Here is a 16,007-nt window from a genome sequence, read left to right on the forward strand (position 1 = left end):
TTTTACATCTCCCTTAAGTGTCTGCTTCAGGGACAGTTTACGTGCTAGAGATGGCGGTTCTTTGACATTGTCATCTTCTGTCACGTCGCCACAGCTAGTCGTTCCTCCACCTGCACAGTCTTTAGGTGCCGTAGAAGACGCAAAACTCGTCTCGCTCTTTGTGCGGAATGTCTTGGGGCCTTTATGATAATGAATGCATGATCTGGGTCTTCCCCCACTAAAGCATTACAATAAATAAAACATTTTAGTCCAGCAAGGCTGATCTCTGCTGTATGTGTGTGTGTGTGTGTGTGTGTGTGTTTCCTGGTATTTAAGAGCAAAAATCATAACAGATAGACCCACATGTTTTTTGCTTAATGCTTTGGAGAACAATTCACCAGGGAACACGATTCATTCCCTTTTGCCAGACGGAAAAGCACAACGTATAATTAAAAGTGTAAAGATGTAATTGTTGGAATGTTGATTATCATTAAATAGCTCTGCAGAAACATGACTGTAAGCCATATTTAGCATACTTAATTTATTAATCGAGCAAGCTGTTTGTTGCTTCTCTTATGTAAGCTGGAGGAGGTGTGAAGACTAGCTGGTGTGAACTCTGTTAAAACCATCACACGGGTGACTAGCTACCTCTGATTGGTTATTTGAGCGGGCAATTTGAGTATTAATCGAGCAAGCTGTTTGTTGCTTCTCTTATGTAAGCTGGAGGAGGTGTGAAGACTAGCTGGTGTGAACTCTGTTAAAACCGTCACACTGGTGACTATCTACCTCTGATTGGTTATTTGAGCGGGCCGCATATGGGCAATTATCATGTATGAAGTACAAACCAATATCACCTCGAGTCCCCCTTCTCAGAAAAGAGTTTCTCCTTAAGAGGCGAAGATGGAAAATGACATATAGTGAAAGTGGTTTATCTTATCTCGTATCATTTATTATTCTGAGTACAGTTTTTCTATTGTATTGATCAAAGTTTTTTTTTACTTGCAAGGTAATTCCCCACCACTCTATCTAAAAGATCATTTCTAACGAATCGTCGGTTTATCGCACAGCTGTTCACGCAGGAGTCTTGTTCGGTCTTGTAGAAGACCATGCAGGCCTTAATCACAGCCTTCCCCCGGCAGTGGGTTTGCATATCAAAAACAGTTAGCGACTCACAGTTGGACAAAAAAGCAAAGTGTTTATTAAATACAAAAGTAAAAAGCACAACCACTGTTATTTTTTGAGAAAATCTTTACACTGTATAAAAATAATGAAAGTTTAATTTATGGTTATTTGATTTAAAAAAACAAAACAAAAAGAGAATCAAGGGCTTTTCAAATGCATGTACAGTAGGGTCTAACCATCCACCTTCTGAAACCATGACCATGAAAACCCTTGACCTTTTATTTTGCACCCTTATCAGCATAGCAATTTGAGTGAAAAAGAAATGAATGACAATATTATTTTTTTTAGAATGTCCTTGTATTTTGCTTTAATGACAGGAGCACTCGAGCTGCATAGAAGTTTTTTTTATATATATATTTTTTTTTTTTTTGATTAATTTGCAATTTATGTACCTATTTATTTATTTTACACACACACACACACACACACACACACACACACACACACACACACACACACACACACACACACACACGCACACACACTATGTACTATGTACATCCTAGTTTCTGTTTTATGTGTTTTGTATTGATGGTATCTGTATATAACTATTTTGTCTTTAATAATAATAAAAAACAAATTGTGTTATCTCATACTTTTGGTTTCGACTGTACATATTCGCCTTGTTCACACAGCCAATACTATTACTCTGCACAAAAATAACACTGTTCATTGTTTATAAGCTGCAACAGGTATCACTGAAACAGTGTATATTTTCATTTTTATTTATCCACCTGTGTGCTGTTCACTTTTGCTTCTATCTCTTAATGATTATTTGCTCATTCTCACTCACCCACTTTCCAGTTCATCAATCCCAACAGATCGGAGTGTGTGGCTGCTGCCCAGGCTTTGTTACGCCATCACACTGAAACTCTACATCTATTATGTAGTTTCACATTAATCTTTTAAATCAGTCTTCAAATTAACGTACATCCTCCCTTAAGAGAGGCCTGTGATGCTGTGAAGAGTGTGTTGGCTTTGATATGTTCAACTCTTTAACACTTCAGGATAGTCAGAGTGCCCTCCATTGTCCAATTATTGCATTGCACTCACATTGTTTGTTACAGATATGCTTGAATGATGTTCTTTGCTCTAGCTTGCTTTATCCACAATCCTGATCACAGACTTTACCAATGACATCTATAATGCCTAGAGAAAAATAGCCATTAGCATTCATCTCTAAAGCACTTGTTTGACTTTGCCCTGGAAATAAGCATAAAAGACTTTAGTTGCATCAGAATGGCTAATTTTGAGTGGCTGTCAATGGAGAAAGATGCATCATATTGTGCAGTTACAGGATCTACCAGCGGGGGCTAACAAGGCCATGCTAAGCTTCATGCAAACTGTGATGACCTCAAACTTGAGACAAGTTTTGTCTCTAGATAACAATAAAGATCAACTCATGAAGTTTGTAATGTTTTACACAAATCTGAAAAGCAGTCAATATGATTTCAGTCACTCTCAGTGGTTTCAGAGGGTGATATACCCCAACACCATCTGAGAGTATTGTGGTTCTGTGTTTTCACCAGATGTTTCAGAGGAGTAGACGCAGTACATGTTGTCATGTTGTTTAGAGCTGGTGTTGATGGGCTGTATTACCAAAGTTTGATGTTGCTCTTCCGTTTCGTTCTTGTCAATGATCTCAATATCTGTCGTTGTGCACTCATCATTCAACTGCGTAAGGTTCCCCCAACACTTAAAATGAAAATAACAGGCAAAATGATTTAATTATAGCTGTCCAATCATAATGTCAATCTATACATTCATGAAAATAAAGGTTCCAAGAACCTTTCAGTGAACACTTCTTAAAAGAACCGTTCACCCAAAAATAAAAATGATCCCATAATTTACTCACCCTTAAGCCATCCTAGGTGTATATGAATTAAATATTATCCTGGCTCTTCGCAGCTTTGTAATGGCATTGAATAGTGCCAGAGTTTTTGAAACTCCAAAAAGCACATCAATCCATCATAAAAGTTATCTATACGACTCCAGTGGGTTAATAAAAGCCTTTTGAAGCGAAGCTATGGGGTTTTGCATATAGGCCGTACGAGCATTCACAAGAGAGTTGAGTTCCGGCGGAAGGGTGACCTCTGACCCAACGTAGGACGAGGCTCCTCTTCTCTTATATTAAACTTCTAATTCTTGACCGGCGTTTTGTTTTGCTCTTTCCTCTGTGCTTCCGCGTTCGTCAATTCTTATACTTATAGCTTATACGGTACACCTAATTCATTCTTCCTACATCTTACGTCAGGTCAGAGGTCACCCTTCTGCCGGAACTCGACTCTCTCGTGAACAGCCAGTGATTATAGTTTATAAAGTTTTAAATATGGATATTCTTACAAAAACCCATTGCTTCTCTTTAGAAGGCATTTATTAACCCATTGAGTCTTTTGGATTACTTTTATGATGGATCGATGCATTTTTTGTAGCTTCAAAAACTCATTTTCAAAAACATTTTAATAATCTAAAGAACCTTTTTCCATAAGGATGGACATTTTGGTTCCATGGATGTTAAAGGTATAATGTTAACACAAACTGTAATATATTGATAAATCCCAAACCGCTATTAAAAAAAACCCCTGAAGGAACCTGTGGCTTGAAAATGCAAATTCTCTTCTAGCAGTAAGAACTACAAACATCTTGAAATGTGTTCTGTCAGATTAATGCTTTTTATATTTGCATGGCCTTACCTGAGACTGATCAATGTCCATGATTTCATTTTTGAAGTGTTTGAGATCTGGTACTTTAGGTAGGATCAGTCTTCTAACTCTTTCAAGACCAAAGAATGGCATCAGCATTCAGGCATTCAGTAAAATTTGCATTCAGTAAAAATTGTTTGGATAAATTATAATAACCTAAATTATAATACGTGTCAATAATACTCACCCCTGTTGAGCCAGCAGATAAACAAGAAGTAAGCCAGTCAATGGCAGCACGATTATCAAAATATAAACCCATATGCTGACAGGTGATTCTACCACAGGTGATTCTACCACACAAGCACCTGTGAACAAAATGTTTAGTGTATTTCTAACTGAAGGCTATTTCATGCAAACTATATGGAGGAGGGACATGGGAAAAATGGGTTTTAGTTATTGGGAAAGGTTTGGGAACTGTGGTGGAGGTGGGATGCGGTATTTGTATGTATGTGTGTACCGTATAGTATATGTACAGCTGTAATCCAAAATTTTAAACCCCTATTAAAAATCATATTGGCCAAATGTACAGAATTTCAGCTGTTTGCATGAACAAATCAAACAAAAGTAATTTAAATAGCTCAACAAATGTTTCAATTGGTTTCCCCATATTAAACTGAAAATGCAACTTTTAATGACTTCTGCAGTCTCAAAATTATTTGAATAGAATCCCTCTCAACAGCACAAATCTGCAAAACAGGTGTTGTCTCAAGCACACCTGATGCATCAAGGGCTTCATTAGTTGCACCAGGTGTGCTTGAGCTAAAACACATCAAATATCTGAACTGGCTATCATGTTTGACTGCATGTTTTGAAATATGGATAAGTCAAAAGAATGGTCCAAAAAGTGAATAGAATATTTCATCTTCATATAGCGAAGGCACTAAATGTTTCGAAGCATAGTTTGCAAGTTCAAAGTTAAAGTACCTTGACGGGCAGAAAAAGGAAGCTATCAACGGGCGCAACCTGATTTCTGAGAAGGCAAGTTCAAGAAAAACCCTTGAGTGACTGAAAAAGACCTGCAGCAAAGACTTGGTGGCAACAGCCACTGAGATTTCAGTTTCCACAGTAAGGCACGTACTAAACGTATGCGGTTTCCATGCCAGAACTCCAAGACATACACCAAAAGTCAGTTCCAATTTTCTCAAAATCATATAAATAAGCCACAGAAGTTTTGGGATTCTGTTCTGTGGAGCGATTAAACAAAGCTGGAACTTTTCGGCCCTATGGATCAGCGGTATGTCTGGAAGAAGAATGAAGCATATGCTGAAAAGAACACTCTGCCTACAGTTAAGCGTGGTGCTCAGTGATGCTCATGGGGCTGCTTTGCATTCTCTGGCACTGGAATCATTACAGTATCAGGAAATCCTAGGAGAAAACATCATGCCATCAGTAAGGAAGCTGAAGCTTGGGCATCATCTTCCAAAAGGACAATGATCCCAAGCATACCTCAAATGCCACCAAGGCTTGTTTGCAGAAGAAGTCCTGGAAGATTCTACAGTGGCCATCACAGTCACCTGCCTTGAACCCCATAGAAAATCTCTGGTAGGATTTGAAGGCGGTGGTTTTTGAGAACGCAAACCCAAAGATATTACTGACCTGGAGGTCATTGCTCATGAGGAATGGGCTAAGATTCCTCAGAAACACTGCCAGAAGCTGGTGTCTGGTTATACATCTCGTTTGCAGCAAAGCAAAGGGGTGTACTAAGTACTGAAGATGCTTGCCATAAGGGTCTTGAATAATTTTGAGACTGCAGAAGTCATAAAGGTTGCATTTTTAATTAAATTTGGAGGAACCAATAGAAACATTTGTTGTGTTGAGCTATTTCAATTAAAAGTCTTTTTGCCATTTTGCCAATAAACCTGATTTGCAATGGCTGTTGAATAATTTTGATTACAATTATATATTAGTACAAAAGTATGGGCCAATAAAGATTTGTTTTTGAACCATAAATATTGCTATGGCTAATGACCATTTAATTCATATCAAACTAGGCTCTGGTCTTGAACCTGAACACATGGTTTTTCAAAGACAAAGAGAAGGTACCGTACCTTTATTGTTTCCCCAACTTTGCACTTTTGTCCAGTTGCTCCAGTTCTTGTCCACACACCACAACCTCATTCTTATTCTGAAATCGTAATTCGTCTTTATGCTGGTGGACAGGGACAAATTATACACTTCATGTTCTTGTTTAACTTCAATCATCTGACCTCTCTGCATGATAAGAAAATACAAAGCATACTGTAAGATTCTCCAACTTTGCTTTGAATAGCATGTGTAATTTTATATCAGATTCATGAGCATTTTTTTCACTGTATAAAGCATATGCAAGTCTTGCCTCAGTTCTATGCTAAAAGTGAGCATTACTGAATCTCAAATTTGTTAGTCTGTGAGTGTTCAATACCTTCCAGTCGTTGACACATTGGCTCTTGTATTGCACTTCAGTTGAATAACATTTGGGACTCTTTTTTGGTGGTGGTGTACTCCATGTTAAAGTAATACCATGTGATGTACTACTAATCTTAAAAACAATCTGGTCCGGGTTAATGTCTCCCATGGCTTAAAAATAGTAAAGAATAATGAGTAGCAGTTCATACAAAATTCCACAGAATTTGAAAAATCAACTTGCATGTTAAATATTTTTTCTTATTACACAGCTCTCTGAAATACATGATTCTGATTGGTCAATCTCGGCATTCAGTGGTCTGACATTTCTAGATTATGACCGTTGATGTTAGCAGCACTGAATAACAGACCGCTCATCTGTGTAACTCCTTTCACGCTTGTTTCTCATTGTCATCTTGCGTATCACTAATCAATTGTATTTAAAACGAAATCGGAGGACTTCAGAATGTCCTGATCACAATGTCTAGGTTTATTTTGCGATAACAACCGGCTGGCTGGATGTATCTCTTTATACAACATGGATCTGTTGAATGCGTGATTCTGATTGGTCAGTCGTGTCATCCAGTTTTCCTAATATTCACCAATGTCCATGACAACGCTTTATAGCAGACCGCTCATCCGCAACTGTAACTGAATCCATGCAGTGCTACTTTCATGTCTCTCGTATAAACTCATTTTTGTTTCATACAAATGCAAGTGCCACCATTTTATCTCTGTTATCGATTGTAGTGACTGACCTGAGGACATCAGTATTAATATTAGCCTACATATCATCGTCTCGTTGCTAGGTCGATTGCTTTACTGCAACACAGTCTCATGGCAATTCATACTTATCATTTTGGAATACTGGTGCTATAATTCGTAGGAATTTCTTATGCATAAATTTTTGCACAAAGTGTTTAAGCCTCACTGACGGTCAGGTGTAGGGGTGGACCTTGAATCACATTGTTAAAATTCATATGGAATCACTACCACATAGAAGTTTGTTTTCTCATGAGTTTGGGTTTGTAAATTGCAATGGACATAGTAGGTTAGTAGACTAGCATTTTCAGGTAAAATTATAAACTATAATTTAATCTCAAATTATTATTTTATTTTTGTCCACGTATTTATTTTAGGGCTGTCAAAAGATTAATCGCGATTAATCGCATCCAAAATAAAAGTTTGTGTTTACATAATATATGTGTGTACTGTGTATAATTATTTATTTTATTTAGTGTACAATCATATATTTAAGAAAAATGGGTTATATTTATATATAAAATATTTATATATAATATAAATTATATAAATGTATATACAGTATATAAATGCAATTATTCCTTAAATATATACATGAATGTGTGTGTATATACATAATAATTCTACACAGTATACACACATATATTATGTAAAAACAAACTTTTATTTTGGATGTGATTAATCACGATTAATCTTTTGACAGCCCTAATTTATTTATTAGGTGATTATTGTACTTAGTGAAAATATGTACAGTTTATACTATAGTTATAATTGTTAAATCTAACTGATGTTTGAAACTTTGTATTGCTATCACTACCCGTGTTACTGACTCCTTTAGATGAATTAATGTTTAGTTTATAAAAACTTAGCAGAATCATAACAGAAAATGCTGAGAAAGTCCACATATACTGTTGAGCCTACAATATGAGTAACAGCATTGAAATTAACTGAATGAATAGCATTATTGCGAAAACATGTTTTTTTTTAATTTAATGAATGTGTTCTGGGGTGAGTCTCTGTCGGGTATACAGGATATGTTCATGTGAACGCCTCCCCCTTCACAGGCCTTTTGATGTGGGCATCCAGACAGCTCATGCACTGATGCACCGCCACTTAACAGCAATCTTATCATTATCATCAGAAGTTTGTCTAAATGTATACTGGCAAGAATGTGTGTCACTTGCTCCATTCCTAAACATTTAACCTGTGACCTTTTACACATTCGTGATGAGTCTAATAATCATGCTTCTGTGGGAGTTATTCTCATAATACTTTACATGTCTTTTCTCATGCTCTACAGCTACAAACTGTTCTAACAGCTCTTCATAGATAAATATGTCAAGTCAAGTCACCTTTATGTATATAGCGCTTTTTACAATAAAGATTGCTTTAAAGCAGCTTTACAGTGATAACAGGACAATAATGAAAACAAAGTTTGTTTCCGCTGTACAGCAGATCGAGAGTCCAGCTTAAGTAAGTTAAGTGATGGTTTATTTTTGTTCTAAAAAAGTTATTCATTTAAAACATATGTCACATGAAAATAACAATGTGTAATCAAATCGCAGTTGATTCAAAAGTTACATTAACCAATAAATATTGAACGTTTGTTCTGTTAATTCCTAGGGTAAAAGAACTAAAGATTAAAGAAGAACTCACCAGCATCAATAATATAATCTCCAGAATCATCAGGATCTTCAAAATCATCTTCATAATCATAATCAGCAGCAGCATCAGCAGCACTGGACTTTGAAGCAAAGAGGAAGGCAAGGACTAGGAGATACACACTCCAGTTGTTCATGATATGTTCCTCTCTCAGTTACTTATCAATGAAGAAGTCTCAGTCTTTAAAGCACAGAGGAACAGGTGACACAAGTTATACCTGAATTACCAAAGCCTGCTGTTCCTCCACTCATTTCCTTCCCGTTCTCTCCCCCTCACTTCTTACTCATAGTTCTTCTAGTGTGAGGGAGGGTTCTGCTTTTTAACTCTCTCACATCACTAGTTTTGTTTTAAAGTCGTTCTTATTATTCAGTTCACATTTATTTCTTGGGACTCTGGTAGATTCTTAGTAGAAGTTATTGTTGGTGATTTCACCCAGTAGGGGAAACTTTTTAAGTTCTTTTGATGTTATAGAAAACAGTTTCATGTTTTCTTGCTCTTTGTAAAAAAAATATAAATGTACTTATGTTTACTGATGTAAGAACCCAGGGCTTTACTTGTGGTAATGGATGATAGAATTTAAGCACCAAATAACCATAAAATCAACTGGGGAAAAAAATCAAGTCAGTCAAAACGTGTTATTGATAGGAAGATGTTTCTTTGCTGAAATAGAATGTAAAAAAAACTTTAACAATCCTTTATTTTTTTAGTGTAGAGCCTATTATAAAAACCTGCAAATTGAGACACCATTATTGGTGTCAATTTTCTTGTGTCAGAAATAGATTGTTCCTTTCTTTTCATCTTTTTATTTTATCTAACCATATTTTCAGAAATGTGGTCAAGGTGTGAAACGCATGTTGGATATTTTCCCCTACAGTTGTATCTCTCAATATGATTATGATTCTCTGGTATTTTCTCAATGTATAGAATTCACTTATCTCACCACAAGATCAGCTTCTTAGAACCCCTCACAGTGGGAGGGAGGAAGTGAACAAGGGTCAGACAAATAACCAGGCTAATACACCAACTTTACTAAATGTTTTTCTTTTACTTTTGTGTGATATTTAAAACTTACCACAACGCTTACTAGTCTTCTACAATTAGCAATCACAAAATCCTACCACCCGATGTTGTGACTGTGCCACAAATAATAAAAAAATATGTTGTGTTCAAGTGAGTCATTTTTCCAATTTGATGTAACGGTTATACGAGTCACATTCTGTCTCATTAACCAAACCTTACATGCATCTTGATGATAATATGTGTCCCAGCCACAGAAGACTACATGCAATAAAGACCATTTCTTTCTCATGCATTGTACATATCATAGATATAAATTACCACACAAAAGCAGATGCATGAGTCTTGCGTGCGAACAGTCACATATTTGAGCCTGGAGCTGGTTTTCTTGTTTTTTTTTGTAATAGATAATGATCGTGTTTTTGCACCTAGATGTTCATTACCTATTTCAAAGTCAAAAGGAAGTGAGCTGGTGTTTATTTACCCTCTTGTCATGAAAACTTTTTTTTAAAACGTTCCAGTGCATTTACAGTATGTCTATTTAATTATTTTGTTCATTTGTCTAATCACTTAATTACTGTCTTTTTATTTGAAATTAACCTGCAGGTTATGTTTAAACATTCCATTAATAAAAAAAACAACAATAAAAAAACATGCTTAACATTTAAAAATTCAGTTGACTTTTCCTAATTTTATGCAAAAATGATTCTAAACGAGATCTTAGCTTGATAACATGCACTAATCATCTTCTGTGAAAATGTTACTTAGGGTCTCATTATATATAAGAATTTTCACATAAGGTGATAAGGTTTTCTAATTTTCTGACTTTGTTTTTATATGTTCATTTATTTATTTGTAGTTTTCTACTATGTTTTTGCTGTGGTAAGTTTGTGAATATATATTTGTTAATAATGTTTCTATGTGTTAAAACATATATGTTAATTATATACATTTTTGAAAATGGAAAAAAGAGAGCAAAATCAGAATAATTTGGCAAATTACTTTTTTACATGTAAATTCTTGGGGTCTCCGAGATTATAAACAAAGACAGTGAAATCTATCAATACATAGGCCTATATATAGGACAACAGTTTTCAAAGATCCACTGCATCCCACTGTTTTTTTTTTTTTTTTTTCAAGATCTCTGCTTGTAATAGAGATTAATGAGACTTGTGCTCAGCATTATTTATAAAACGTTGAATGACACTGACCACACCAACCTTGTCATTTCAATTGTGCCACAGAGAGGGATGGAACGCCGGCCTGCAGATGTCAAGGCAGGGAGTGAAGGGGAAAAGAGAGAGTCGATTGAAAAGATGAGGATAAATCTTTGAGCAGCACTCGATTACGTCTGGGCTGTGGAGCGGTTCTCCCCCTCTGGGAAGGGCTGCGTGTCTGCAGAGAAACCGAGCTAAGACGAGACCTGTCAGGAACAAAGAGCGAAATTCCAATGATATGTTTAGCTAAAAGGGTGAGAGAAAAGTGAATCAAAGCAGTGCACGATCAAAGAAACGCTTCAGTAAAGTCAACTTGGCCGCCAAGAGACCAGCAGGGGATGCATATGATTTATAAGTTGTTCTTCAGAACCTTCTGATGTTGAAGAATTGATTGTTATTGTTGCTAGAGAGAAGAAGAGAGAGACGTGGGACTGAGGTGGAGGGTCACCTATTTGCGCTTCAAAAGTGGAGCTTTGTGATGTGTGACACACTGGAACGACACCACTGGTCTTAAACAGAGGCACTGGAACATGTCAGGGCCAATAAGCCACCGCAACAAACGGCGGAAAAGAACGCGACAGTTGCTTTGTTTGCTTTGACCACTGACTCACTTACAATCAAACAAACAGCTGTTGAAAGTCCACGTGACTGCGCGTGATGATCAATGGCGGTTTGTTTGAGGCAAGGGCACCATAAAGGTCGACATAAAGGGTCAATGTCAGGGGTGGGGGGTAGTTGTGCTTTAAGAGACATCCCACTCTCTGATCTACTGTTTCTTTGGTTAAAACTAAGTTTTAACTGTGTTTTATACAACATTATAAGTGCATGCATTCACGTTCAAAAACCTGTCAAATTAGTTCAAATGAATTATTATTCAAATTGAATGTTATCAGGTTTGGTCATCACTTACATTTTGCAGTAGCTACAAGACAAAGCAGCTGAGCAAAAACATGTTTATCGCGAGCTAACCACGCTAACCACCAGTTCCTTCAAGGCACTGAATGTATTATAACTTTCTTCGTATCTCTGAGCATTATCAGCCTGACTCGAGCATTATAAAAAAGTAGGTGCGTGTTTCTTTTTTTTATATCTCTGCATCTTTTTTATGGGAATACATTATTTGCTTTTGATGTTGAAATGACCCATTTACTTTTAAGGTCATTACAGGCCTTAGTAAAAACACATGTGTCAAAATCATTAACAATTCTGCTCTGATGTTATATGTCTACAATATGTAATTCTTTACTAAACTTAGGCCTATATATTTATATTGTTTTTAATTTAATTGTAATTGGACATTTTTATATTTTATTTTACAGTTCATAAGTTTTTTTTTTCACAAATAAAATATAGAACCCTATTATTGCTCTAAAATGTGTATTATTAAAAATCAGGGTTTTCCCAAACTCTGGTGCTCGAGCACCTGGGAGTTTGGCAGGGTTCGTGAGTTGATGAAAAACGAGTGATAATTAAATCATAAAAATAATAAAAACAATAAAAATTAAACACTCCAAATATATATATAGCCTAATGAAAAATAAAAACGTTTCCCTGCATGTCATGTGACCATTAACTAACATCAGAAAACTGTCAACATAAATATTAACTTAAAATCTTCAAGTAATATTACGGTATATTTTTTGTTTGGCTGACATAAAAGTGTATGAATTCCTGGTATAAATCATTAATTTGTTAGTCTAGAAGTCAAATATTCCTTTATTTACTAAAAAGAAATGTCTACCTTTTAGCGTAAATAAACATAAAATTAAGGACACAACACCCTTACAGATATATGCTATTGTTGTTGTTTTTCAAACAGAATGAAAGAGCATAAAGGTGCGTGACATGACAGAGAACATGGCATGCAAGACATCTGAAGCGAGCAGTGTGTGTGTGTGTATATGTGTGTTTATGAGATGCAGCCAGCAGACTGCAAGGTAAGAGTGGTCCGCTGGGACAACTCCGAAATAACAACAAAGAGTCATCAGAGGTCTGGATGAAAGCCCTGTCATGAAATATTTCACTTCTCAGAGTCCACACCTCAATGAGTGTTTGCTCATAGATTGACTGACTGAGGCTGCTGCCAGAGCACATGGGATTTTGACCACAACAAACCTTGGATCTAGTGGATACCTCAATATAGACACAGTTAATACCACAGAACACAATCACTGGAGCTCGTATAACACTGCTTTAGCTGGGATATCCGTCAAAGGCAATCTCAAACTTTTTAGTTGCTTTTTTCTCAATTTAAGTCAAAAGGGCTTTAGAATTACTCTTCTGACCATCATTTCAGAATGGATGATGCCACAAACAAACAAAACAGTACAAATATAAAGAATAACTGAGATAGAACCGCATGCTTTTAATGTTAAGAGTTTGTTGAAAGTTCATGTTTGTTATGATTCTAGATCTGTTTCTTCTAGCAGTTCATCTTACATCTCACATCTCACAACCATGACTTTGTTTTATTTTCATTTCAACAGTGCCATCATGTGGACTTCTTATGTCTGCTTAGCAGTTGCAAATTCAAAACATAAATATGAAAGCCCAGACATAATTGTTATAGTGCAATAATACAAATAAAGGGCAGATTTTTTTCCCCCACCAAATTCCAGTTCAAATGTATGAGAATTCATATAAGGGAAAGCAGATAATGTTTTAATTTCATGTCACATGTTGTCAATGAACACATAGTTTTCTAAAGTATCAACATGTGGTAACAATTGTACATTTCCTGTTATCTGAAGAAAGTTAATGGTTTTAAACCAGTCATTTTAATATCAAAGCACTTAACACTAGTATTATAATTACTTGCAGGTTGGCAATTCCAAACCCCTGTCAAGGTTGCATTTGAAGAAAATTACTTAATATTTATCTGACATGTACAGTATGCTTGGAGTCGGACGAGGCAGTTCACATTACAGAAGATTGCTTTGTATTATGGCCATTTTGGTAAATTACATTGGCCTTTGATCTCTGTCAGTTGATTGACTTGCATGGTTTTCATTATAAAGTCTTGCAAAGTCTGTCTGTAGTAAACAAAATCAGAGGCATAATAGAGAGACTGTGTCCAGCTGTGCTTAAGATTGTAGATCAGCCTTGATTACAGAAGCTTTGAAATGCTCTAGCTGAGAAAGACAATCGTTTTGCCGTTTCACCCTTTATTGCCATGGATGCTTATTGCTTTTCTGTTAATACACAGTATTGGCTATTACTGTATTGCCACAACGGGTCTATAGGCGCCACTGGGTAACATCCTCCTTTGGTTTTATTTTCCTCTAAACCTCAAGATGGCACAAAAACTTTCCGCATCCGCTTTTGCACGTGATGCACGTGGAAATGTGTCTGATCCATGACGTAAAGTTGATTCTGCGCTTATTTGATCTAATATTTGATGTTTTTTAAATGTTGTAGATTTAAGTAGCAAATCAGAATTGCTCAAATTATTGAACATATTTTGAGACAAAGGTCTTCTTAGTGATTTTCAGTTTTGCTCAAGGAACAGTTTTTCAATATCGGAAGAATATGTAAAAGGAGTATTTGGGGTAAAGGGCACAATATTTAATATGATAATAAACAGCCAGCTGACTTTTCCATTTGTTGACATATGCTTCATGGTTAGATTCAGCTGGTAAATAGCATAAGTTGGGTGTCAACCTTAGAAATAATCACCATATTTAAAATTAAACCATCAGATTAAAAAAATATGATATTAATCATCATATTATTTAATGTTACTATTTTAAATCTATATTAAATTATTATGGGATCTCATTCAATGCTTTCAGAATCTTTACTTTTTAAAATAATTGTCTTTATATATATTTAAAATGTATTTTTATATTCACATATTTTAATGAAAGTATTGAACAAAAATGAATTATTTTACTCATCAAAATAAACAGAAAATAGTGCAAACTTTGCTAAAGTGATTCTTTTGAACAAGTATTAACTTAAACATTATAAAAAAAAAATACACAGAGGTGGACAAAGTAAACTTCCTTACTTGAGTAAAAGTGCAGATACTACAGGTTAAATATTACTCCGTTACAAGTAAAAGTTGTAAAGACCGATTTTTACTCGAGTAAAAGTACAGAAGTACTCGTTTTTAAAAGTTCTTAAGTATAAAAGTAAATGTCAATGCATTGTTTTATTATTGTTGCATGTAATACTTACAGTGGCCTTATGCCTCTGAATCTATGCCTACCCTCATATCAATATCACATTTATTTCTAGAACACAGTTCCAGTCGTGGGATTGAATAAGTGCACTCGATAACGTCCAAAATGGTTTCGGACACCTAAATGGCTGTTCCCAGTTTTTTGGCTTTTAGTATGAATATGTTAGCCTTACTGTTATCTATAAGTGTGCTCCAAAACAATGACAAAATTTGCATTTAGAAGACCAAACCCAATGTTGAAAATTAAAATCAGGTTGATGTCAGAATCCAATGTCAGATTGAATCTCTGATTGAATCTCCAAGATTAACAGACATTGTATTGTGGTTGAAAATCGGGTTGACGTCAGAAACCAACATCAGTCGAGTTCTGACGTCAACCAGACTTTCATTTCCAACCAAAATACAACCCCTGCAACCAAAATAATCCATGACGTTACTACTCTCTACTCAAGGACCTTGACAGAAATGTAGTGGAGTAAAAAGTATGATATTTGTCTTTCAAATGAAGTGAAGTTAAAGTAAAAAGTTTCCAGAAAAAACAATACTCAAGTAAAGTACACTCAAAAGGTGTACTTAAGTACAGTACTCAAGTAATTATACTTTGTTACTGTCCACCTCTGAAAATACATTATTTTAGCTAAAGTATTTGAATAAATAATGTGCGCATTTTACCCTTTGTGGGGTAAAAGGCCCATCTTGCAACCTCATACATTTATAAGATTTAAAAAATAAATAAACCACTTTTATGATTTATTTTCACACAAAATCTGTTGCTCTATAAATGTTCAATACAAAAATGTATATCTTTTCTGCAATCATGGGAATAGTGAAAAGCAAATTGTTTCTTAAGGTGGTTATTAGTTATTATTGTTTGAAATATGCTGTATTGTTGTTTTGCTGTGTTCGTTGTCAAACTAAAAC

General features: G+C 35.4%; 1 protein-coding gene across 4 annotated transcripts in view; it reads right to left on the bottom strand.

Moving 5' to 3' along the window:
• crlf2 (cytokine receptor like factor 2) overlaps nucleotides 1–11,559 on the bottom strand; it is a 30,731-nt gene extending 19,172 nt beyond the window's left edge. The window contains exons 1-8 of one of the 4 annotated variants that reach the window (XM_079618552.1): nucleotides 11,352–11,559; nucleotides 10,907–11,109; nucleotides 8,664–8,849; nucleotides 6,265–6,419; nucleotides 5,912–6,074; nucleotides 4,051–4,168; nucleotides 3,855–3,933; nucleotides 1,643–2,856 (exon numbers count right to left, since the gene is read on the bottom strand). In XM_079618552.1, the coding sequence (XP_079474678.1) occupies nucleotides 2,632–2,856; nucleotides 3,855–3,933; nucleotides 4,051–4,168; nucleotides 5,912–6,074; nucleotides 6,265–6,419; nucleotides 8,664–8,805 (882 nt within the window). In that variant the 5' untranslated portion in view covers nucleotides 8,806–8,849; nucleotides 10,907–11,109; nucleotides 11,352–11,559 and the 3' untranslated portion in view covers nucleotides 1,643–2,631. Of the gene's footprint in view, nucleotides 1–1,531; nucleotides 2,857–3,854; nucleotides 3,934–4,050; nucleotides 4,169–5,911; nucleotides 6,075–6,264; nucleotides 6,420–8,663; nucleotides 8,939–10,906; nucleotides 11,110–11,351 lie in introns of those variants that run through there. The other 3 variants (XM_079618555.1, XM_079618554.1, XM_079618553.1) reach the window with 3 other exon arrangements.
• Nucleotides 11,560–16,007: the final 4,448 nt, after the last annotated feature.

The sequence above is a fragment of the Phoxinus phoxinus genome (genome assembly GCF_949152265.1).
Source record: "Phoxinus phoxinus genome assembly, chromosome: 7".
NCBI lineage: Eukaryota > Metazoa > Chordata > Actinopteri > Cypriniformes > Leuciscidae > Phoxinus > Phoxinus phoxinus.